This window comes from Mesitornis unicolor, unplaced genomic scaffold (genome assembly GCF_000695765.1).
Source record: "Mesitornis unicolor isolate BGI_N332 unplaced genomic scaffold, ASM69576v1 scaffold8073, whole genome shotgun sequence".
NCBI classification, from domain to species: domain Eukaryota; kingdom Metazoa; phylum Chordata; class Aves; order Mesitornithiformes; family Mesitornithidae; genus Mesitornis; species Mesitornis unicolor.
The window spans coordinates 71,353-94,723 of record NW_010174209.1 but is presented as its reverse complement, the minus strand read 5'-3'; the positions used below and the strand labels follow the sequence as shown (position 1 = coordinate 94,723).

The 23,371-nt window shown below is 37.4% G+C and overlaps 1 protein-coding gene across 1 annotated transcript in view; it reads left to right on the top strand.

Moving 5' to 3' along the window:
- Positions 1 to 4,467: 4,467 nt before the first annotated feature.
- The window catches only part of GRIA2 (glutamate receptor, ionotropic, AMPA 2), a gene marked incomplete at its 5' end in the record, with an annotated part of 49,019 nt that continues 30,115 nt past the window's right edge, over positions 4,468 to 23,371 (top strand). The window contains 4 exons of the mRNA XM_010180980.1: positions 4,468 to 4,707; positions 8,005 to 8,201; positions 12,339 to 12,392; positions 14,447 to 14,608. Coding sequence (XP_010179282.1) covers positions 4,468 to 4,707; positions 8,005 to 8,201; positions 12,339 to 12,392; positions 14,447 to 14,608 — 653 coding nt within the window. The remainder of the gene's footprint in view (positions 4,708 to 8,004; positions 8,202 to 12,338; positions 12,393 to 14,446; positions 14,609 to 23,371) is intronic.

The window sequence follows — 23,371 nt, the reverse complement described above, 5'->3', positions numbered from 1 at the left end:
CAGTAAGTTAAGTGAACATTTTGCTAATTTTCTGGTTTAATTGTCCCTGAATGTAAACAATGATTAGGTTCATTACCCTCCCTTTGGAAAGGAAACCTTGGCTTAGGAAGACACGATCAGGGATAGTTTCTAAGCATATGTATTCAGATGCAGCTATTTCTAAGTGATGTTATGCCATTAAAGACTCAGTTCTTCAGTCATGAAAATGAACTGTTGTTCCTAAACTGGCACATTTCACTGTGTAAAGCTGAGAGTATTTGTAATATTTTTATATTTTGAATTTTCAAGTATACTCTTCAGTTGGTGCTTTTCGAGTCTTAAGTATAAGATGATATGCATCACAGAAACATGTTCTATATGATGAGGGGCAATGAATGTGTGTTGCTGTATTTTGTTATTTCTGGAGAACCAGTTGTGGCCACAGGGCTAAATATCAGGTGTCCTGCCTATAGAGTTCACTGAGGAAACAGAATAGGGAAATGGAGAAAGCATGAAAGAGAAAGGAATGAGTGCAACATGGCAAAAAGGAGGTCTGAGAAGAAACAGATACAGTTAATGGAAGAGTTAATAATTGAGCAAGTAGCTTTGGCCCTCCTTTGACAAGGCACCTATTTCTCATTGCAAGCTTAAGCTTAATTTTGTTGTTGAACAAATCTAGGCCCTAGGTTTTGGGAGCAAAGACAAGGACACAATTTCAGTGTTCTGGAAAACAAGGGCAAACTTTTGCCGAGCTATGTTAGGTGAAGAACAAGGAGAAGTTAAATATAAAAGACTTCATTCTTACTATAGCAAAACCTTCTGGGAATTGTTGTTTATGAGGTACCTTTAATTATTTACCCTGTTTCTTGAAATTCCCGGTTATTTGCCATTCTAGACGAGTCTATCTAGAAAAATGATCTCAAAATGAGCTTATTATATTCTTGCCCTCTTGTTGCTAAGTAGGCCATTGACTATTTCTAGAAAGGACAGCATAAACCCAAAGACACACAATTAATATAGAAGAGCTTGAAAGAAATGATGCCTGGCAGTTGCTGCTAATGTCTTTAATAAAATAGATCTTTCATGTTTCAATGGCGTATGAGTCCTATCGTCATGATTTTTTTTTAATTCTAATAACTGTGAACAGCTTGTGATTCACCATTATAAAACTAATGTCTCCCAGCAATAACAACATGTCTGTAGACTTAGTCTAAGGTGGGAACCCTGCCAGAAACAATTACACTTTCTGCATTATCCACTGAATCACCATTATGTGTTTGGAAATAGCATCTCTTCTTTTCCCTCATGCTCCTGAGAGACAAAATGCCCCAGAACAATTGCAAGCATTGGTCTCGAGACAAAGTCTAAATGCTTATTTTTAGCAAGTTTTTATTACATGGCGTAGGTGGCCTCCCATTTATCTTTAGAGGAATTTTCAGACATGAAAACACAGCACTGAGGTTCTTCAGTGTGCAGCCATGACACTGACCACTGCTGACGAAAATTTAGTTTTGCCTGTATTGAAGTTGATCCTGATTTTCTGGCTGACCCCCATAGCCTAATATTTGCTACTGCGTGTTATGTGCTTAATTTCAAGATTTCTGTTAAGGGTTTTGATCTCGCATCCAGGGGGCCCTGGTTGAAATAAATGAGAGTTTATATCTGTGTGACAGGTTTCTTGGTTATATCTTAGTATTTGTCAGGACTGAGCACAAGTGTGTGTGGAATTCAGTTTTTACGCTGCAGCTCCTGTATGTAGCTGCAGCTGCAGTGACTTGACTTGCCCATTGGGAGGGAGTCCCTTGTATTTGTCTCTCACTTTGTGCAGGAGAAGAGATCAAAATTCCAGTTTTACTCAATGGATGAGCATGTCATTACATGGCATGGACTATTCCTTTGGCCTATTTGTGTCAACTGGCCTGGCTGTGATCCCCACTGGGATGGGCAGAGGGATAAAAAGAAAGTCTTGGTGCTGTCTTAACTCAGCTATAGCATTGGTGTGTTAGTAATGCTGTTTTGACCACACATCCAAAGCACAGCCTCGTGTGGAAAGTGAACGCCATCCCAGTCAGACCCAGTACATGCCCACAGTTCATGTTTGAAGCCTAGCGTAAGTAGGGGGAGAATCTTAATCCAAGTATAGTGGGTTTTTTAGATGGAAACTGAGATCTAATTAGTTACATGAGTTCATGAGCCAGGACAGAGCCTTAACTAAACCTTCCCAACAGCGTGGGCAGTTTAAACTTCATTACTCCAAAGACGTTTAGCTGAGCCTGCTCTGGTCCAGATCTCCCCTGTGTCAGGAAAGGGGAAGGAAGGATGGGGGAGGACCCAAGACAGACTGGGGTATAGAGCTCCACAGAGCCAAGCTTTTCTCTTTTGAGATTGGCAGTGATGCATCTGAGAAGGCATCACCTGTGGTTTTCAAATTTTCTGGTGCTGGCAGCTGGCCTTGGTTGTTGGCTGTTGTAGGCCACGTTATTTTATCTGTGCCTAGCAGAATTGACTGGGGATTGAAGAGTAGCAGTAAGCATGACAGGAGATGTGATGGCATCCTAGGAGTCAGCAGTACTGGCATAAAACTATTTTATTTTTCAGTGATCCTAAGATATGACACTGCTGTTGTGTCTCACCTTACATACAGTGTTGAAATGGTTTAATAGAGAAGATCACAGTGGTGTGCCAGTAACAATCTTCTGCACAACGTTCGCCCAGGGACCCAAGTGGAAATTGGTGCTTTATTTTAATGTGCATTTGTTAAAGTGGATTATGAGACATTAACACCTTGATTGTAGCAAGTTCACAAAGTATTTAGCCTTGGCTGCAGATGGGAAACAATTGTGAGTGTGTGGGGAGGTAACGAGTTGGTTTTGTCTCAGCGAGAACATAGCGATTTAGCATAGAACAAGGAGTTCCAGTAACTTAAACAGAAAAGCTGTTCAGAAAATTCACAGCCTTTTTCAGAAGCCTTTGTTCAACATGACTAGTGCTATACCCTTAATACACTTGAGAGAAATATTGGAACTTTACGTAACTATTTGTGGTTGAAACAGAAGAGGTCTGACCATGCTGTACTCTAGCCCTGGGAAACCTGCAGCATCCTTTTGGAAAGGGGTATTACTCATCAAGTTTTTTTAATTACTTCTATTCTCTCACCTGAGGTGAAATTCTGACCTAATTAAAGTTAATAGGCGATAACTGTTGAAACTGGCAGGTTCAGAATTTCACCCAGTTCACATACTGTTTAGGTGCTTTTAATTGGAGTATAAAAATAATTAGGGTATGTGAGATAACAGTGGTAGCAAAGGTAGGTAGGCAAAGCCACGAAAAGGGAATAGCAATGGATAATAACAGGCATAAAAGTATTTTATTAAAAAAAAAAATTAAAGATGCAGTAATCTTAAAAGAGAAAATCTTGTATTGATATTAATACAAATCTGAGAAATTTTAAAAACAAATCAACTTATTTTTGCCCTTATGTGAATTGTATTTGATGATTACTGCACTATATAGCTGGGCAAAATTAGCTTCAGTTGTGCTGTGATTTATATGTATAAGCAGGTCAGGTGTAGCAGGGATTGCAGTGAGGCTGTCTAGATTTCTCTAGAAGGATGTCTCTTGTTCAAGGTGACTATGTGCAAACCAAAGGGTGCACTGGTGATAAATGAGAATCAGAGATGAACATTTCCTTACTGGTTTGAGAGCTTAGGTGCTAGTATAGCCTGCAGTGTCAGAGGAGAGAAAAACCCAGCAGAACCCTTTCTTTTGCACAGGCTGCGGTGGCCGGTAGCATTCATCAAATGGCTTGAATTGTCTCCAGTGATAAAAAGTGAATAATCAGCTTGTTATTTACACCTATGAGGTTATTCCTCCTGCAGCATGACCGCAAGTGTCATCCAGGAGGACCAGCTTTTGCTGAGTGCTATGAAGCAGGAATTAAAATAATGCCTTGAAATGGAAGGGTTTTAAAGTTAATCAACTTCTTACGTTTCTGCCGTTAATAGATTTGCTTCTAATTTTGGCTGTATGTTTCCCCAAATGGGAAGTTATTTATGGCATTTTGCAAAAAGCCGTTGAGTCTTGACCTCAGAGCCAATTTATTTTTTAACATGACAAAGTTATTTCCATAATACTATGTGTGGTCATAATGACTCATTTTATATATTACGGCTGCCATTGATGTTTTTATCGCTTTTCTTTACAGTATAAATTGAATTTAAGAATAACGTGGTGAGTTTTATTTCTAAATTAATTGTCTAGGAATGTGAACCACATGTCTGATTTTTTTTGTTGTTGTTTCTAGTGGAAACTTTGTATTACTGATTAATACTACTTAAAATAATAATCTCCATAGCTGCTGTTTTCTCCTGTTATTTGTGTGATCAGGCAATTCCGTTATTTCTTGTAAATAAATGCATGGTAAGACTTCTCAATAAATTTTTTGAAAAAAAATCCTCCCATCTAATTGTTTTTCTTTCTCTCTCCTAGTCTGCTCCCAGTTTTCAAGAGGAGTCTTTGCTATTTTTGGATTCTATGACAAGAAGTCTGTAAATACCATCACATCATTCTGTGGGACTCTTCATGTCTCCTTCATAACTCCCAGCTTCCCAACAGATGGAACGCATCCCTTCGTCATCCAGATGAGACCTGACCTCAAGGGAGCCCTTCTAAGCCTGATCGAGTACTATCAGTGGACCAAGTTTGCATACTTGTATGACAGCGACAGAGGTGAGATGTGGTATTTTTAATCTGTATGCTGTTTGCTGTATGTATCCCACTGAAATGCTGAATTAGTATTAGAAAAGTAAACAAGGAAAGGAATATTTACCTGCAGCAAATGTAAGTGTAAACTTAAATTTAGAAATGAGCTTTTGGGACAGAAACAAAATTGCTTAAATGAGAGAGGAATTATTACAGTACATATTAATAGAATTGCAAGCATGTGCTAATAAGCAATGTGAGATTAATAACATGTAAACCAGTTCCTATGAGATTTATTTTCTTGTTTTAAAAAAATCATCTAGGGAGAAAAAAAAAACCCCACAACCAAACATCAGAGCATGAAGGGCAATCTGCTACCTCAGATTCACTCCGCACATGCAAAATCAGTAGTTGGGCACCAAGCAAGCAAGAGCCTTGGATGCAGTCCCTGCTTCTTTGGAGACTGATTTTGATAAATATTCAAGCTCCTCATCTCTCTTGAGCTTAGGTGGTCTTTGTTGTTGTGTTGATAACCCCAAATCCACTGCTTATGAGCAGTTTCCTCCATGGTACAGCTTTCTCAAGTCCTATGCCCTTTTATGCCTGTAGTAGTAATAATATAACAGTTACTGAACTGGGAAAAATGACTTGAAAATTGTGGTGTATTAATTATTTTTCTGAGAAGAAGCACCATTGTACAGAAGTGGGTTTTTTTGACTGCCCTTTCTGAAATTCCATGATTGTCATTCTGGTTTTAGGTTTCCTCTCCTAGTAGTCCTTGGCTAAATTTTTTCTATTCTTACCTTCTCCTGTTCCTTTTAAAAATACTATTTGATGGCTCACCTGCATGTTCTTTGGTCAGACTTGAATATTAAGTGGTAAATGGTAAGATGCTGCTAGATTTAAAGGATGGTTATGTCACACCATAGTTTGTTGAGTAGTGAGGTGACATTTGGTTCTCTTCATTCTGATGCCATTTTATACTTCATGTTGTTCAGAAATTGAAGTGACCTCCTTTGTAGGTGCTTTATCAGTGTTGTAAGAAGTTAGAAAAACTAATGTTAGTTTGTTGCCTCTAACAGTAATGTCATGTGGGACAGTGAATCCTAAGCCCACCTCTCTGGCAGATCCTTTTCAAATTCACATTAAAATCAGAAATATTCACTGCCTTTTTAGAAAGGACAGATGTAAAACTACTTGCTTAGCCAATATTCTGTCAATCAGCCAGCAGTGCGCAGTACATGACCTGCATGTGATTTATATTTAGGAAATACTGAAAAACACCTCCTTCTTGAGAGCTGCACTGGCTGAATCTGGCCAGGAATAACAGCATGAAATTGTTATTTGTAGTCACCCTTTAGATACGTCTTTTTTCCTTGTTTGTTTGCTTTAATTGTGGCAAGGCACCCCAGTGATAAGGAGCTCCAAGGCATGAAACTCCTACCTTTACACTGAGGAAATGGTCGCTCCTCAGTGATGGCACAAGGTTAACCTGCAGCATTGTTTCTCATTCTTTTGCAGTGTGTTCTTACTGTCAGAATAAACTAATCTGTATGGAGATGACAAATCTGCTGCCTATAGAAAGCAAGAAATCCAAACAGCCATTTGACATCTCTGTAGAGGGCATCTCAAGAAAAGGAAGTCCCTAGGAAAAATGGAAGATCAAGGGAGTAAAATATAGAAATCCTTTGTAATGGAGAGTATTAAAATCAATTGCCCTTATTAATTTATCCCTAACTGAGCTGCTGTTTAATTCAGAGGAAACATGGACAAATTGAAGGACAAGAAATCTTCTAAATGAGATCTGATATGATTTGGTTTCAGTGTTGGCATTTTCTGTTTGTTTATAAATTATTTTAAATTCCCATTTGAAACTTTATGTTGAGATATCGACTCAATACTTTTTAATGTTTTAAGATATTCTTTATATCTTTCAGTTTGCTTGCATTAATTATCTTTTCCTTTCAGCATCAGTCCTCCACACTTATTTTTAACATGTTATACATAGTTTATATGTACCCATGGACAGTACTTATCTATTATTTCAAAATAAATAGTCATTGCATGACATACAAAACTTTCTGTCAGTCTTCCCTAAAGACAATATAGAAAACCAGAACTTTTTGAGATAATAATTGAATTTATGCTTTTAGAAGCCTGCCATTTGCAGTCTTGTATGGTGCTGTATCTCATTACCATTGTCACTGAAAAAGCTGAATTGCTAAACACTGGCCAATCTTCATTTAGTGATGTATTTACAAACTCTGAGGCAAATTAATGCTTTGTGTTTTCTTTCTACATTTATGAGCATAACCACTGTTATTCTTCTTCCTTACCAAGTCAGAAATTTGTCTTAAGGAAATGACTCCTGGTGTTTTGTGCTTTCAGGAGAGATGAATGTGCAAAAATGTCAGTTGGCTTGTGAGAAAGACTTGTTATGTGCAGATTCCTTCCAGAGAATTCTACATATTTTAGAGAGCAATTTTAAGGATAACAGATAGTATTATAGAAAAAAAAAAAAAGAAAATTAGACTAATTCCTGTACTGCTGAAAATTGTTAAAATGGCATTTGTTGTATAGCAGAAATTCATTTCCAGCGGTAATTTTCACATCTCTATACTCCGTTATTTAATCCTTGAAAAGGAAAACCAGTCAAGTAAAATTTTCAGTGGTTTTATAATACATTGTGGGCAGTTGCAGCTGTACAGACATCACAGCTTCCTGGCAGGAACGTGCCAAAAGGATAAAATGGAAGCAAACTTCTGTAGACTGCTTGTAGGTGTCAGCATTGAGCCTACTTATCTAATGGAAAAGTACATCTCAGCACATCTTTCATAATCAGGGATATGTTTGTAGGCAACAGAAATAAGAACTTTGTTAGCACCACTGCAGAACATGGGAATTTTGCCATAGACCTCAGGGAGATCGGGGTTTAAATCCAGTATTTCGTAATAAGCAGCTGATCCTCCAGCCATAATTGGTTCGTGTTTCTCCTAGAAGACCTCTTTCCCAGCGTGTGGAATTGCAGCAGTGGAGCAGCGAAACGCAAAAGCCTCTTCTGAAGAAATTTGAAGCAAAACCAAAAGGTTGCCCTTTACAAGGCCCTACCTTGATTCCTTGCAGTGATTTAAATAAAGTTTTCATGCAATAAGAATGGTTGGACCCACACTGTCTTCATTTCTGAGTCATAACAATGTTTGACAGGTCCAACAAGCTATGGGGAAATCTTAAACAAGTAATCTCATAAATCACGTTCTAGAAGCTTGTTATTTCTCAGGCTTTATCAGTAATATCTTTTTTTTTTCCTCTCCTGTGCTTCTCTAGGCTTATCAACATTGCAAGCTGTGCTGGATTCCGCAGCTGAAAAGAAATGGCAAGTGACTGCTATCAATGTAGGAAACATTAACAATGACAGAAAAGATGAAACTTACCGTTCACTGTTTCAAGATCTAGAGGTGAAAAAGGAAAGGCGAGTGATTTTGGACTGTGAGCGTGATAAAGTCAACGACATTGTTGATCAGGTTTGCTATTCTCCATTTTTCAGTGACAGCAGTTAGCTATATTATATAAGTAGGTGTAATGAGTTCTTGTCTTTTGATCCTATTTTTGTCGTTATTAGGCGTCGTTAGGAAGTGACAGGTTTGTATTGAGGACCCCGTAGGCAGAAAATGAACGTACAAATCCTGTAATCCCTCCCTCTGCTCAAAGACAAGATAATTCTACCTGGATGATCCTGTAGGGTATTATGTCCTGATTATTTAAAAAAGGAAAAATCTCGTTAAGGCTATTTCACAACCTAAGTAGTATACTATATGTTATTTGTAGTTGATATACTATTATACATGGTGCATTATAAATAATTACAATATATCTAAAGGTTAGTTCTCCTTACACCTAGAAAGTGTTTTCTACTTCTAATACATTTTCCAAGGACTTTCTGCATCTTGGAAGGCTGTATCAACAGCTCCTCTTCTCCATTTAAATAGTTCATGTTTCTAAGTTCTTTGTCATTCTTGCTGTCCTTGGGTCTCTCTTCAGCTTCTCTCCGGTGCTCTGATGCAAATTATTGCATTACTTTCAAATCCACCTCTTACATCCTGCTGTCTGGGAAGGTCTTGCTGTCTCTGTGTCTTATTTCTTCCTCATGCATGCAGAGCATAATGAAAAATTATAAGAGTAGCTCCCTGCTGGCTTGAGCTTGACCATGTGAGACAGTACAGCATCTGCAGGGATATTTCATCTGGGTCTATATGCGTTGGTTTGGGGCTTTTTGAAGGTCTTGTTAGTTTGGTCTTTGTTATGAAGGTCATTGCAATTTGGAGAGGCTTGGGCAAAGAACAGTGTCCTAAATGGAGTGCATTGCATTTGTCTGTTTTATTTGGAATTCATGTCCGCAAACTGTTTCTCTAATTTTCAAGATCAATTTGAATTTGATCCTGTACTCAAGGCTTGTTATCCATGTCAAGAAAGGTACTGAGCAGAGCAATGCTTGAGAGAAGTACTGCTTATAAGTCCTCTTCAGCTGGTTTTCTGTGGCTTTTTAAACATAATTCACTTACCTTACAGTGACTTTTGTCTTGTCTGTGTTTCCTTAAGAGCATGTAATGATGTTATATGGGACAAAAGCCTTATTAGACCCAAGATATTCCACATCTGCCATTGCCACATTACCCATTAGGCCAGCTGTCATGTCGGAGAAAGGAAAGAAATTGCTTTGACATCTTTTGATCCTGACAAGACTATAATGTTGGCTGTTACCTTACTATCCTACAGGTTCCTTTAAAATTAACTATCTAACATTCATTATAATCTCTTCCCTGAAGTGAAAGTTTGTGTGACTAAGTTTCTTGAGTTTCTCCTTTTACTTCTTTTTCAGGGCAAGAACCCTGTTTTCCCTTTAGTTCCCTCTCATTTTCAGTGTCTTTGTTTGTTTAGTAGTAGACATATTCTTTTCCTTGTCTTCTCTTATATTGTTTGCAGCTCTGGGATATTTTTCTTGCCCTGATTGCACTTTGATAGATTCTGCCATGTTTTGAGTCAGATTTTCTCAGCTTATCCCCACAGACTTATGGATAAACTTTTGTTTCTGCTGTTTTGATTTCTAAGTCACTGAAGAACTCTAGATAACTGTGGATCAGCCACACAGGTCAGTTAATATAGTTGCAATTAGCTGTTCTCCTATTTTGAGTTTGAAAACTATTTTGAGTTTTCTGCTGTGCCCTAGAATATGGTCTCAAACGTCTGTCAGCTATCTCATATGATTTTATCCTTGAGATCCTCTTTGCAAGATACCCTAGCAATTTCTGGAGTTCAGTCTGGTTTTTAAGTCCATTATCCTTACCGTCTGTTTCTGTCACTTCCCTTCCTTATGTAAAAAGGTAAGCCCACTTTAAATTTCTGAAGTAGCCTAAAATAAAAGCTAAAATAACTGTATATCTGTTAATATTCTCCATGTATTAAAACGAAGATATGTGCTGAACAAAGAATTTCTTGGTCTGGGAGTATCCTTTGTGTGTATTCTTCAGATTTTTTTTTTCCTAAAAGCAGAATATGTATTTCAAGTCTTACTTTGCTACCAGATCTGTTCTTTAAAAAACTCTTTTTAATTCCTGCCCCCAAACAACCCTCAGCAATTTTCATCTTTTCATGAGGATGCCTAAAGTAAACCCTTTGTATCAATATCCCTTTTCTTTTTCTGTGTATTTTTACTGAGGTGTGAAACAGGCTTTCTCTTGACCAGATTTTTCTTGAATACTGAAGTATTACTTGCATTCTTGATATATAGAGCAGCAACTACTTTACTTCCTTCCTTACTTTCCATTCTTGAACAAAACGTCTGTTGTAGGGCTTTCATCGATCCCAGTAACTTTCTGAGCTGTGGTGGCATCCTCAGGCTCTCACACAGTTATGCTCTGTAGTCCTTGGGTCTTTGTGTAGACACACGATATGTTTCCAAAGTTGTTTCATCGTTCTTGTTTTTGTCTTGTGTTATAGTTTCTCTTCCAGATTTCAACCATTTATATAAGTTGAAGTTGAAAAATATTTTGGTTCCCCGATTTTCCTAAGACTGGTTTGTATTTCTCCTCTCTGATTTGGCAGTTCAGTGTTACCGTGCTCTTTGCTATAGCCTCTACTTCTTCTCAGCCAACTTCCTTTGAATTTAATTTTCCCTTGATAACATCCTTTGGGCAGATGTGGAAACACTGCCACTTCTTGTCTGTCCCTGCTTGAGATGCTTGTTTAAACTGGGGTCGCTAGTGAATACCTTTTGTGTCCACAGCATCTTCATCATGGCTTTTGGAGCCGCCACTGAATCTTCTCAAGAGTTTTAACTGGCAGCATCCTTAGTGTTTGCATGGATGAATGACACAGCACAATATTTTAGAAAGCTAGGTTAATGAAATGTACCCAGTGGCAGTTAGAGGAGAGTTACTAACCGTAGATCTAAAGACTTGCAGCTACTGGTCATTTCCTCAGGTATCAATGATGAAGTGTTTTATGTGGAAGTGCTAATCTGTTTGGTCCTACTGAAATTTCATTGGAAGTAGCAGCTGCATAAGAAATACATCTGAACACAGTTCTTAAACCTTTAATAAGTAATGAGCTTTAAGTAGTCTGAACCAAGTAACTGTTTTAGAATAATTAAGTTCATATATCGTGTATGTATTAAGCTCAAAAGAGGAATAATTGAATAACTTCTGTGGCCTGTGTAATGTGATCCCTTTCAGTCTCAAACTGTAGTAATGTAGAATTTGGTGTTACAGACTGCCTTCACTGTAACTTCATTAAAGCAAGTATGCAGAATGTCGTTCACTACTAGCCTGATACAAATTACAGGATACTTACTCCAAATATTTTAGTTATATGTTAAGTGGGGAAATAAATGAATCATCCTTTCTTGATTCGAATTGTTCTCTTTGTTCAAAAGATGGAAGAAACCTCTAGAGTCCTCTTATCTCCCATGTCCTTTCTCTGATGAAGCATTTTGCTTCAAAGTACAAACTTCCCCATGCAGATATAGCCTTAATTAGGCTTATTTGGGAGAAGAATCCATGCTGCATGCCTGCCGGTGGAGACTGCTGAGAAACCACCAGCTGGCTTTGAGGGAGATTACGAGGAAGCCTTAGGGCAATAAGCAACAATTTGAACTTTTTAAGACTTCCTGAGAATATAGATGCTTTCATTAATGTTAGTGGGCTTTTAAACTTTTTCTAGTTCAAGGAACAAAGGGAGCAGAATTCAAGCAGGAATATCTGAGGCACAGTGCTGCTATGGCATGGTGTCTGCTCCCTCCTGTCCAGGTTGTGCCTTTAATACACAGTTTAGTAATTAGCATTCAGCTCCTCTGTTTACAGATCTCAGGACTTGGACTTCAACATGACCAATTTCCGCCAGCAGAGAGTATGTTCAGTGGTGCATTAGGTAAAATAAAAAGTTAAGCACTGAACAGACTCAGTATTACATGCAGTAAAGTTCACAGCTGGCTTTTCCATCATACTGTATTCTGTAGCTTTAAGTCTTAGTCCCAGACTCAGTATTACATGCAGTAAAGTTCACAACTGGCTTTTACATCGTACTGTGTTCTGTAGCTTTAAGTCTCAGTCTGTATATCAGGTGGACATTCTCTGTTACGGAGGTATTTCTTCATTTTTTTCCAGGTTATCACAATTGGTAAACATGTTAAAGGATACCATTATATCATTGCAAATCTGGTAAGTGTTTCTAATATTAAAAATACTTGTATTACTCATTTTAGTGTTTATGGAAGCACATCAACTAGTATTTTGTTTTAAGTGCATTTTAGAAAATAGAAAAAAGCTAAATGCTTTCATCCTTGCTATATGAATGCATGTGTTGAGATGGTATTTGTTTTACTGGCCAAGTCTTTTGAGGGCTTAAATGCCTCCTGTGATATTCCCATCAGTGGGAGTGAAGGTTGCTCAGCACTTTCAGTAGAGCTTCATCCCTTTTTCTACGTACTTCAGAAAAGTAGGGTATGGAAATCAGAAAAATAACTTTCCACGCTATAGGCTGATAACATTCATTCAACAAACATGTTTCTTCTCTCACCTCTCACCTTACCAAAAACAATGGGGTTTTGTAGGAGATAAAGCAAATTCTGCAGACTTGAATCTCAGTTTTTGTGATCCAGAAGAGAATTTTGGGCTTTGCATGGTGTGAGTGCCTCTAAATCATTCTTTTCAATATTTATTCTTGGGCAGTGGTAGTGTTTGATATAAATTCCAGCAGAGCCCAGAGTGCACTCCTGTCTTCCATAGGCCTTTGAGAGGCCTGAGGAAACGGAACAGCCATGCTGTGCCTGTCACACTTCAGAGATGACCCCTGTCACCTCCCAACCTTTGTTCAAAACACTTCCCCCTCCAGGCAGGCAGTATTCTGAAAATCACATATGTCCCTAGACAGGTGCAAGGAAGCATTATACTCTAAAGGCCTCTTTAAAAGTAGAACAGTGGGGTTTCATTTTTATATTTATTAGCTAATTTTTAGGATAAAGAAGTTATGGTACAGATATACACAACGCGAGCATAAAAAGTCTTGCAAAACTTGAAAAATTCTCTAACTGTTAGACATTTTTATTTTGCATTGCAAATGTTGTATAAATAGTATTTTGAGTCTTAGGGGAAATAAACATTTTAGAAAAATTGCCTACTGTATTTCATTATGTTGAGTGGTTGCTGTTTTAGCTATTGCTCCAAGTTTGTAAGAGTAAGCCTGTAAGATCGAAAACTTATTGAATCTTTATTTTAAAGCAGTTTAATACATATGCTTCCTAAAGATTTATCCAGTTTAAATGCAAATATTGTAGAGCTTTTGTATAATATCATATAAAGTATATATGGTAATGATTTTAAAATTGTTTTTCTCTGCCAGAAAGAAAACTTATCTAGTACTCTTATCCCATCTTCTTCACTGAATGCACCTTCTTTCTTCTTTTCTTGACTGTAACTTAAGAATAAAATGCGCTGATAGATGGAGAAGGGATCAAAGTATACAATGAAAGTTCCTGTTTCAACTTCAAGCTCACAGTAATCATGATCTCTGTAGAAGTGCCTGTATTAGCATCATTGATTACTATCATTAATATGCAACAATTAAAGAGCACCTCGTACAGCAACTGTAGCAACTTCTGTTAATGTGGGTCAAGGTTGCTAGTTCTTTGTTGACGCAGAGCATGAATTTAAACTGAAGTGTCTGAGAGGAGTATTTCATATGAATTCAGTTGTATGGTTATTTGGGACAAGTAAAAACACCAAATATGGAAACAAAAAAAATATGTACTGTTTGTAAGAGTGAGAAGTAATTCTTTATACTGGAGGGAGGAGGTGCAGGCGATGGTAAGTCCTACACGTGTTTTAGTGTTTCTAGCAAAAAGAGGACTCAGCTGTGGCTGTAGCTATTCCTGGTTAAAACTTGCTTGCCTAACTGTTACTCTTGTCAGTGTTGCCTTTCTCATTTAAGCAGTGCCATTGAAATTAATGGGATTATTTAGGAAAGCAAGCGCAGCACGGACAGGTCCTCTCAGCCCGTGCTCTATAAAGTTATATGGCCAGTGAGCAGCAAGAGACATTGCTGGCTGGTGGAGCTGACGACTCAGTCCTGGCAGCCCAGGATTTAAACTTGGATCCTCTCTGAGGAAAATGTTGGCGTACTCTTCTGCCATAGAGGTCATATGGTAACTCTTTATTTGTATATACTATTGAGAGATCTGCCAAAACTGCTGGAATAACATGTTTTCTGTGCCCAGGGATTTACTGATGGAGATCTGTCCAAAATTCAGTTTGGAGGAGCTAATGTCTCAGGATTTCAGATAGTTGACTATGATGATCCTCTGGTGTCAAAATTTATACAACGTTGGTCAACACTGGAGGAAAAAGAATATCCTGGTGCACACACTAGCACAATTAAGGTATGTCTTACTTTTGTTTTAACCATGACAGATGTAGAGGAAATGAGGGAGCTGCAATAGAGAGACAAGAAACATAGAGCCCTTCAAAGTCAGCTGTGCCAACACGATTTTGTATTTCTCTGAGGTGGTCCTCTATCATAGGACTGCTTGAGCAAAGATACTGCTCTGTCAAAAATGTTCAAGACAACTTTAATTTTTCTTTGTCACTGTAGATCTGCACCTTACAGCTTGTTAGGTAATTGTTTTGAATGTGATGAGACATTAAATATCTGCTGACTCTTTGGTGGGGGGATTTCTGTGTTTTGGAATGTTTTAAAGGCAAATATGTAGTCATATGTAGGCTTCCGGGAAGCACAAATCTATCACTTTCTGATATTACATTATCTCTCAGATAAATGGTAAGACAGTTGCTTTGAGACAGTTCCCTAAATCCTACAAAGACATGTAAGATTAAATGGTTACCTGAGGTACAGAGTCATTGTCTGATTTCAGGCCTGAGTGACGCAAGATTTGACACTGGGCAAGTGGTTGAAGTTCCTTACCTCGGTTTTCCCTCTGGATAAAATTGGGATAATAGTACCTTCTTACCTTATGTTACCATTATGAGGATCAGTTAATGCTTGCAAGATGTTAAAAAGAATAATGCAGTTTTAATCTAAATAGTTTTTCTTTTAGGTAATACGATCACAAATTTTATTAAGAATTGGTATACTTAAATAACTCTAAAGTGTATTAAGATGAGAAGATAAATGGCAAATGTTCTAGGCATTACTTTTTTTTGTGCTATAGTTTGAATGTGAAGTATGTTCTTGATTTATAATGAGATGGATAAGAAGTTTCAGCAAGGAATGGAAGAACCATTTTGTAAACTCCTGGAACAAAAAAAACCTTTAAATCACACAACCTTAACATAATTTGAAAAATAGTTTGTAAGTTCCCTTTTTTGAGGCCAAATTTGCAGGAGACTTAGTCAAAGATATGATTTTTCTGTGGTTATTTTTGTATTTTAAAATCTTTGCCAGAACAAGCGAATGTCTCATTTGATGTTTGGCAAAATAGAGACTGTGTCATACCTTTAGATACATTCGTATTACACATATGTAACATATGTAATATACATTGCTCTCATTTGGGAAAGAGGGAAGGGATGTGACTGTGGGCGATTGATACAATTCTTTTGTCTCTGATTCTTGACTGCCCAAATCTACCTACCTGCCTCCTAATATTGCACAATTGTAGCCTGGAAATACTCGCAGTGAAATGCATGACTGAAGTAAAATGTCCAGCTGAAACCAAGATGTGTTTTTTTCTCGTTGATGGAAAAATAAATCAGTAGGACACAGTGTTAAGAATTCTGGTACTGCTGATAATATTGACGGTAGCGGGGTAATTGCGTGTGTGTTAGATAAGATGAAGTGCTTGCCATGCTTTGTTACACAATTAAAATCCATAATTTTATCACAGATATGCCCTTTATTTCTTCTATGCTAGGTCCTGTCAAGTCTACTAGAAATTGAAAGGGTTGAAGGAGAATATTTGGACTGCCTTACAGTTTTGAGGTTTATTTTGTTATGGATAGGAAAAATAAATTAATTGAAACATTTCTTTTCATGAATTTCATTAACTTAAAACATGTTTTAAATTCAGTTTAAAAGACTGATTTTTCTTCCTTTATATATTGTCTGCTCAAGGAAATATGGGATCACACTGACATTTAGTCAGGAGATTGAGGCTTCTGTTAAATTATCAGATGCTGGAGGTATTGATGGAGGGGAAGTGGATGTATTAGAGAGATTGACCGCATCAGTTACTGTATTTCTTTGTCTAGCTTTCTATCTTTTGCCCTTATCCATGCATTACTTGTCACTTGTGTAGGGACAGAGCTGTGTCACATTTCATCCCCATCCTTGCAGGAGCCAGAGGCAGAGCAGTCACAGAAATCGTAGGAACAGGGCAGGAGAGGTCTCTGAGCAGTCACTGCCCCGGTCTGTGCTCCCTGCCTGAAGACAGAATCAGCCGTACCTGTGCAGTTCCTGGGAAAAGCGATCTCACAGCTGCCCAAAATGTTCTATTTCAGAGCTTCAATACTCTTATCTTTTGATTTTTGTCTAATCTAAATCAGCCTTTATATCGTCTAATCCACGGCTCCTTTTTTCTGTTTATAATGAATATCAGGTTCTCATTTTTAGCTGTCTTTCTATATTTGAAGATTATCTTTATTTTTCCCTCCCTGCTAAACGAAATAATCCCTTTCCCTCTGAATTTTCTGCTCTCAGATCCTGTTCATCATTTTGCTCTGGAACCTTTCTAATTGATCCCCATCTTCTTTGAAATGCCAGACTGGGTGCTGCACCGCATCCGAGTGCTGTGCTATAGAAACCAAAATAACAGCTTCATGTATCTGAGACACCATACTCCTTTCAGGGCTTCCTTTGGTGTTACTCTTTTTCTTTTTCCCTCTTTTTTTCCCCCTCACCATCATGACACTGTTGAAATATATTTATCATTAAATGTACAGTAACAATTCAGGTCTTCTTTCTGCATTGCTTTTCTGTACTGCTGCCAATTTAGACAGTCTCACACCATATCTGTGCGCTTGATCATGCCTTTAAAGTACAGGATTTTTCATCTGTTCTTGTTGAGTTGCATTCCCTACCTGTCCTTCCTGAACACACCGTTAATAATCCAGCCATGCTTGTTATCCTTTGCTTCTTGGAATAGTGTATAAGTACTGAGCAGGTTCACTCACTGCTCTCCTATTTGTCCTTTCTGTGATCTTATGAATAACCTTTTTCCCCTTTCCGTTTTGAGGCAGTTATCCAAATTGTTACTGTTTATAAATGAGCTCTTGCCACTCTGGTGTTGAGACAGTTGTCCAGATTGTCAGTGGTTATAAATGAGCTTTTGCCACTGGTTCCCATGGAATCTAGGAAGCTGTCACTGCAAATTTTGTATGAAACAGATAGGAAGGCTAAGAAAAGTCCTGTATTTCCAATACAGAAGTTATCAATACAGAAAGGAGCGGAGGTTACATGCCCCAGCAGGTAAAGTTATCCCTGGAATTGCAAATGTTCCTTCACTGCAGGCAACGGCATTGCAAGTATGTTATATTATCTTCCTTTTGTAATCCAAAAGGAAGCATGCATTCATTTTGCACGATAAAATGCAAGTCAGTGGAATATGACTGAGCTGACATGACAGGACTTATCACAGCAGCCAAGTACAGTGCTAGAAATGGAGAAAGGTGCCTCTTCCTTAAACAGTGCATTTCAAGGGAACGTGCTTTTCAAGAAGGAAAAACATTGTTGAAAATCCATTTCACAGATGCCCAGAAGAGAACCTGGATCAAATTGCTTTAAAAATGTATCTTCACAATTTATAAAATATTAATTGTAAGAAACAGCAGTCCTAGGATGTAGATGGGAAGAGACACTGATTTCATCTGTTGCTGCACTGTACCTGTTCCGATAAAAACCACAAGATTTAAAGATGAAGCAGAACACCTAAAACTAGTGTTTGCTCCCTTTTTACAGAAGATCTTTCCATCTTTCAAAAGTAAAACTGATATACTGTTTACCTCAGATTCAATTTAAAATATATCTGTTGTAACTGAGGGTGTTATCAGTCTCTGAATGCAATTCTAGAGGAGCTGATAGTGTGAAGATCTAGAAACATACCACTGAGCATTCTGGTGAATTTCCTTGTCAGGCAGCAAAACAAAATCCTAATTTAACTTTATAAAGGCCTAATAATAAGAAGTTGAAATCCCATTTTGATCCATCATTGTGTGTTTACAAATACACCAGGCTTTCTGAGCCCTAGCATTGTGTCGGGCTGTTATGTCTGATTAACAGTACTTAGAGGTATAGTGTTCTGGGCCCCACCTTTTCAGAAGGATGTAAAGGTCCTCAAGTGCATCCAGAGGAGGGCAACAAAGCTGGTGACAGGGCTGAAAGAGATGTCCTATGAGGAGCTGCTGAGGACTTTGGGTTTGGAGAACAGGAGGGGCTGTTTTCAATGCTCTCTGCAGCTTCCTCAGGCGGGCAAGTGGAGAGGGAGGTGCTGAGCTCTTCTCCCTGGTATCCAGCAATAGGACATTTGGGAATGGTTCAGAGCTGCACCAGAGGAGGTTCAGAGTGGACATTTGGAAGCATTTCTTTACTAAGCGGGTGGTCAGACACTGGAACAGGCTTCCTAGGGAGGTAGTCAGGACCCCAAGCCTGTCAGTGTTTAAGAGGCATTTGGACAATGCCCTTAACAACACGCTTTAACTTTTGGTCAGCCCCAAATGGGTCAGACAGTTGAACTAAGATGGTCAGTGAAGGTCCCTTCCAACTGAAATAGTCTCTTCTATAAGCCATCCTGCTCTGAGATGAGCTTGTCAAAGAGCAACCTTAGGCTTCGTGCATGCAAGTAGTTGAGAATATTTACATATGGTGTATACCAAAACTACGTGCTTTTCTATGAAGAAAAGAACTTGGGGCTGCCTGGTTGAAAACCTGAAGCAGCTCAGACTTGCAGAGGATGCCGTTGTGCTGGAAGATGGTACCAACCCCAGGACTCATTGCAGCTGGTTTCCATGGCTTAAACTGCTTCATGCTGGCTCATTCTGTTTCAGATGCTCAGAATTGATAACTATTGTATTTCAAGCTTCATAATCTCTTCCCTCCACACATAAACACAATCAATGCATAGCTAAGATAGCAAAACGGTAAGATTGTTTTTACCTTCTGGTTTTGCCTTTAATAGTTTCTTATTTTCAAGTCTTTTTTATAGCCAAGTCATCTAGTCTTTTGGAAAGTTATTAAGAAATCTATTTTTTTTAAGATAATGTGATTCTAGAAATCAAAGTGTTTGTATAGTACCGAACTCTGCTTTTTATGATAAAATTGCAACAGTAGAGAACTGCCAATCTTAAACTGTAAGTCAGGAAGAATGAAGCTTGTAATTGAAAGCTGCTGGTTTAGCTCCAATGGTGTTGATTTACCTCAAGGACTGAATACAGAGTACATGCAGTCAAATATAAAAGTACTTGTTTACCTCACAGAAATAATTACATTTTAGATTACTTGCTCATAATAAGGAGCAAAGAAGAGAAGAAACAGTGAAAACATTTCTTCAGATGGGAAATTCAGAAAGCATTTGGTCTTGATATAGACAATTAATCAAAAGTGTACGTTTAATGAATTAGACAATACCTTCATTTTGGGGCATGCCTCTTATGATTGCAGTGTATTGGAAAATGGGTTTATAATACCAGGCGTTTTAATAAGAGCTATAAGTGATACTGTGTTGCACCTGCTACAGGTTTAATGAAAAATGTGATTGATTATGCCTGAATTCAAGTAGATTATAATAATACATGAATAAGAATAAAAAATTAGTTAATTTCAGGATTTATTGCATGATTTATTCAGGAGCTGAACTGGAGTCAATTTTTTTTTTTAAGTGCCCCTGTAAAATTGTAAATTTCTGAGATATTTCTGCCTCCTTTTTCCGATCCCTATGTTTTGGTTTCCTGGGCATAAAAATACACATCTAGCAGTTGACATTCTGGCTAACTGGTTTCACTGGGCTTTTAAATCCCGGTATTCAATCTTTTCTACTTGCAAAAATATGTATTCAATAATGTGGGCAAAAGAAATGTCAGTATTAAACTTCATGCTACTTTTTTGTAGCTTAAGGCCCTTTTGCGTAAGTAATCACTCATTCCAGCATAGTTGGTGTCTTCTTTGGTTGGATTTTTTGAAGGTTTTTTCCCTTTTTTTAAAAGAAAATGCAATTAAAGAATGGAACATTGAGTCAGTGAAAGCAGTGGGTGGTTTGAGGCAGTATCTGTAGATTTGTCTCAGATATAGAGTCCCTATTGACCCAGATCCTGCGATCCTGCAAATACAAGTGGCTGAACTGTGCTAAAGGAAAAGTATTTGCCAGACTTCAGAAAACTACAGAGCCAAGTCCTGATGTCCCTACGCAGCTCTGGTTCTTTGAATTTGAATCCACTTGTTCTTAGCAATTGTGTTTAAGGATCTTCAGCCAACAAAGTGCAATGGAGGAATATCTATGGGCAGATATCTCTTGGGTCAAGGGAATAAGGGAGGAGGAGAAGCTCTGAGGATCATTTGTGGGATCAAGAAGAGGAGAGGTGGGCTTATTGCTGGGGCATGGCTGATGTTAGGGACCAGGGCATATAGGCGGCTGCCTGTATTAGCCAACATAGGGTGACAGAAAAGGAAACTTAAAGAGTTTATTATTCTCTGACAGTAACTATTTCTTAGTAAAATTAGCAACCTGGTAGGATTGGGGTATTTAATTCTATTAACATATTGTGTGTTTTATTGTGTGTATCGGTTTTAAATGGTGGATTTTGGAAATTTTTAGAATGCTTCAGTATGATGAGAACTCTCAGATCTTGCTGATTTTTTTTAAGTATTTTTTTTTTTCTCTCCTGATAAGTGAATTTGTGCAAGGTGTATTGTAATAACAAGTCCAGGTAGCCCTCCTACAGCTTCTTACAGAGAATGGTGATGATTCAGAATATATTAAAACCAAATTAAAAGATCATTTAGTGTGGCTTAATTTAATAGGCTAGTCAAAAATCCAATCTAAAGGATCTTCATATGAAATTCCAATTCAGAATCATTACTATTGCAGGGTTGTTCAGTTTCTAGGGTAAATAATTGTTTTCCATTAATCTGTATAGGACTTTCTGTTGACTATAAGTAAAAATGATATAGCTGGAGAACCTCTTGGAATTTTCAGGTTCTTATTATTCCTATATTATCATCATTTTATCGTAGAACAGAATGAGCTAATCTCTCTTCTACCATTTTCATTAATTGCACCAGCTACGAATTAATTCTACTAGAAAGTGATCTAGAATATATTTTTATGATCATCTCAATAACTTGCTGTTGGTTAAAAGCTCACCTCAAGGATATTTATCATAGTTAGTTATTAATGCTTGAGTAGTCATTTTTATCATAAAAATAGCAGTGATTGAAGACTGTAATTCAGTAAATATTTCAGTAAAGGGTGTTTTATATTAGTTTAGATCTGCTGTAAGTCACACATGCTTTACTGATTTATGACTAACCTTAATTTTTGAACAGGAAGTGACTTTTTTCATAGAATATAGGAATTTAAAGAGCTTCAGGTGTATTTTTAGGGTAAAGCAGTAAAAACAAAAACCAACACAAAACCCAAAAAAACCTCCACAAAGCGAAAAACAACCACAGCCCCAAAAATCTCAATCCTTCTCACTTTAACGCTTTAAACATTCATATTAACTCTTTCAAATCCATTTCTTACAGAATGATTTTTCAGATAAGACTTTTGCCTTCCTATCAATGCATTTGATTCTCATCCTCTGCTTTAAATTTTCCTACTGGATCTATTTTCACTGTTGTAACCATAGGCTTCAGGTTTTGCTGCTGGATCCTGCTGATTTTTAAGACACTGAAGAGCGCCATACTTTTCTCTAGCTTAGCTTTGAAGAAAAAGGTTTTATGTATTCATATGGTGACATTAAAAAAGCATATGTCCTTTGTGATTTACAGTAAATTAAAGGTGCTTTTATCATCAGTGGCATTGCAAGTACGTTCTGCTTAAAGTTAGAAGATCACACAAATAATTGTAGAATCTTACCTATTTTGTCAGTATGTGTATTTTTCACAGGCAGCAGCATAGATTAGAAGAAACCAACATCTTTTTATAAGTAAAATGCTGTGGGTGCAGATCCAAATAATTGTTTTTATTATTTCTGTCAAGCTCTATGGATTCAAATCCAAGTAACTGGCTTTAATGTTTTGTCAAGCTCTGTGTGTTTTTTGGTGATACAAAGTTCACCAGGAGTAAGCTTTATATTTTAGAATTAGGAAGGCTTAAAAACCTTCTAGAAAAATGGAAAAGAATAGGGCAAGAATTAATAGACTTTTTATGGAACTTAATAAAAAGTAATGAGTTTGGAGAGTAAACTTTTCAGCCACTGAGTAATGGCTGCAGATTTAAGAACCTCCATGATTTGAGGTTGAGTTGCTATACAGATATAGTGAATGTGCAATTTCCATTTGTAGAAATATGTAAATTATTCATATTTTAGACTTGTTTCTGCCTTTACTGTAAAGAGAGATTATGTGTCCTGCTGATTTATTTATTTTTAATAATTTGGGATTTTTCAGAGGGAGAAGGAAATTCATAAGGTTGAGAAAAGAGATACAGTGTGAAGATTTGCATTAAAAAATTACTGCACTCCTTTCCAGATCTTGTTTTAATACAGGATAGCTATTCTTTCTCATTAAGAAGCATTTAAAGGAAAGATATTTTTGTATTGCAACATAGTCTGACAGATTTAGGAAAAGAAAATAAGGATGGATAGTGGAAGGGATAAATTCCCACATGACTTCTGTATTAACAGTCCTGAACGAGTTTAAGATGTGCATGCTGACTTTCTGTTCTTTTGGATGGAAAAAGGTGTACTTTGGTACTTTGGTAGGTCCAGATGCCAGTGTCATTAATAAATTCTGGCATTGTTCTGCTTCCTGAAAGACACAAGGGTCACTTTGTTGTTAAGACCTTTACCAAGACACAAGATTTTCTTCTTCTCTGGTATCTATAGTGAAGAAACATCTTCTTTACAGTAGCATTAGCTCCTTGGCCATTGCATTAAATCAAATGAAAGACCAAAGTACTTTAAAACCTCTGTCCTCAGTGTAAAAGTTTTAAAAAAGGGAAAAATAGCGGGTATTTGTACTACTCTTTTTT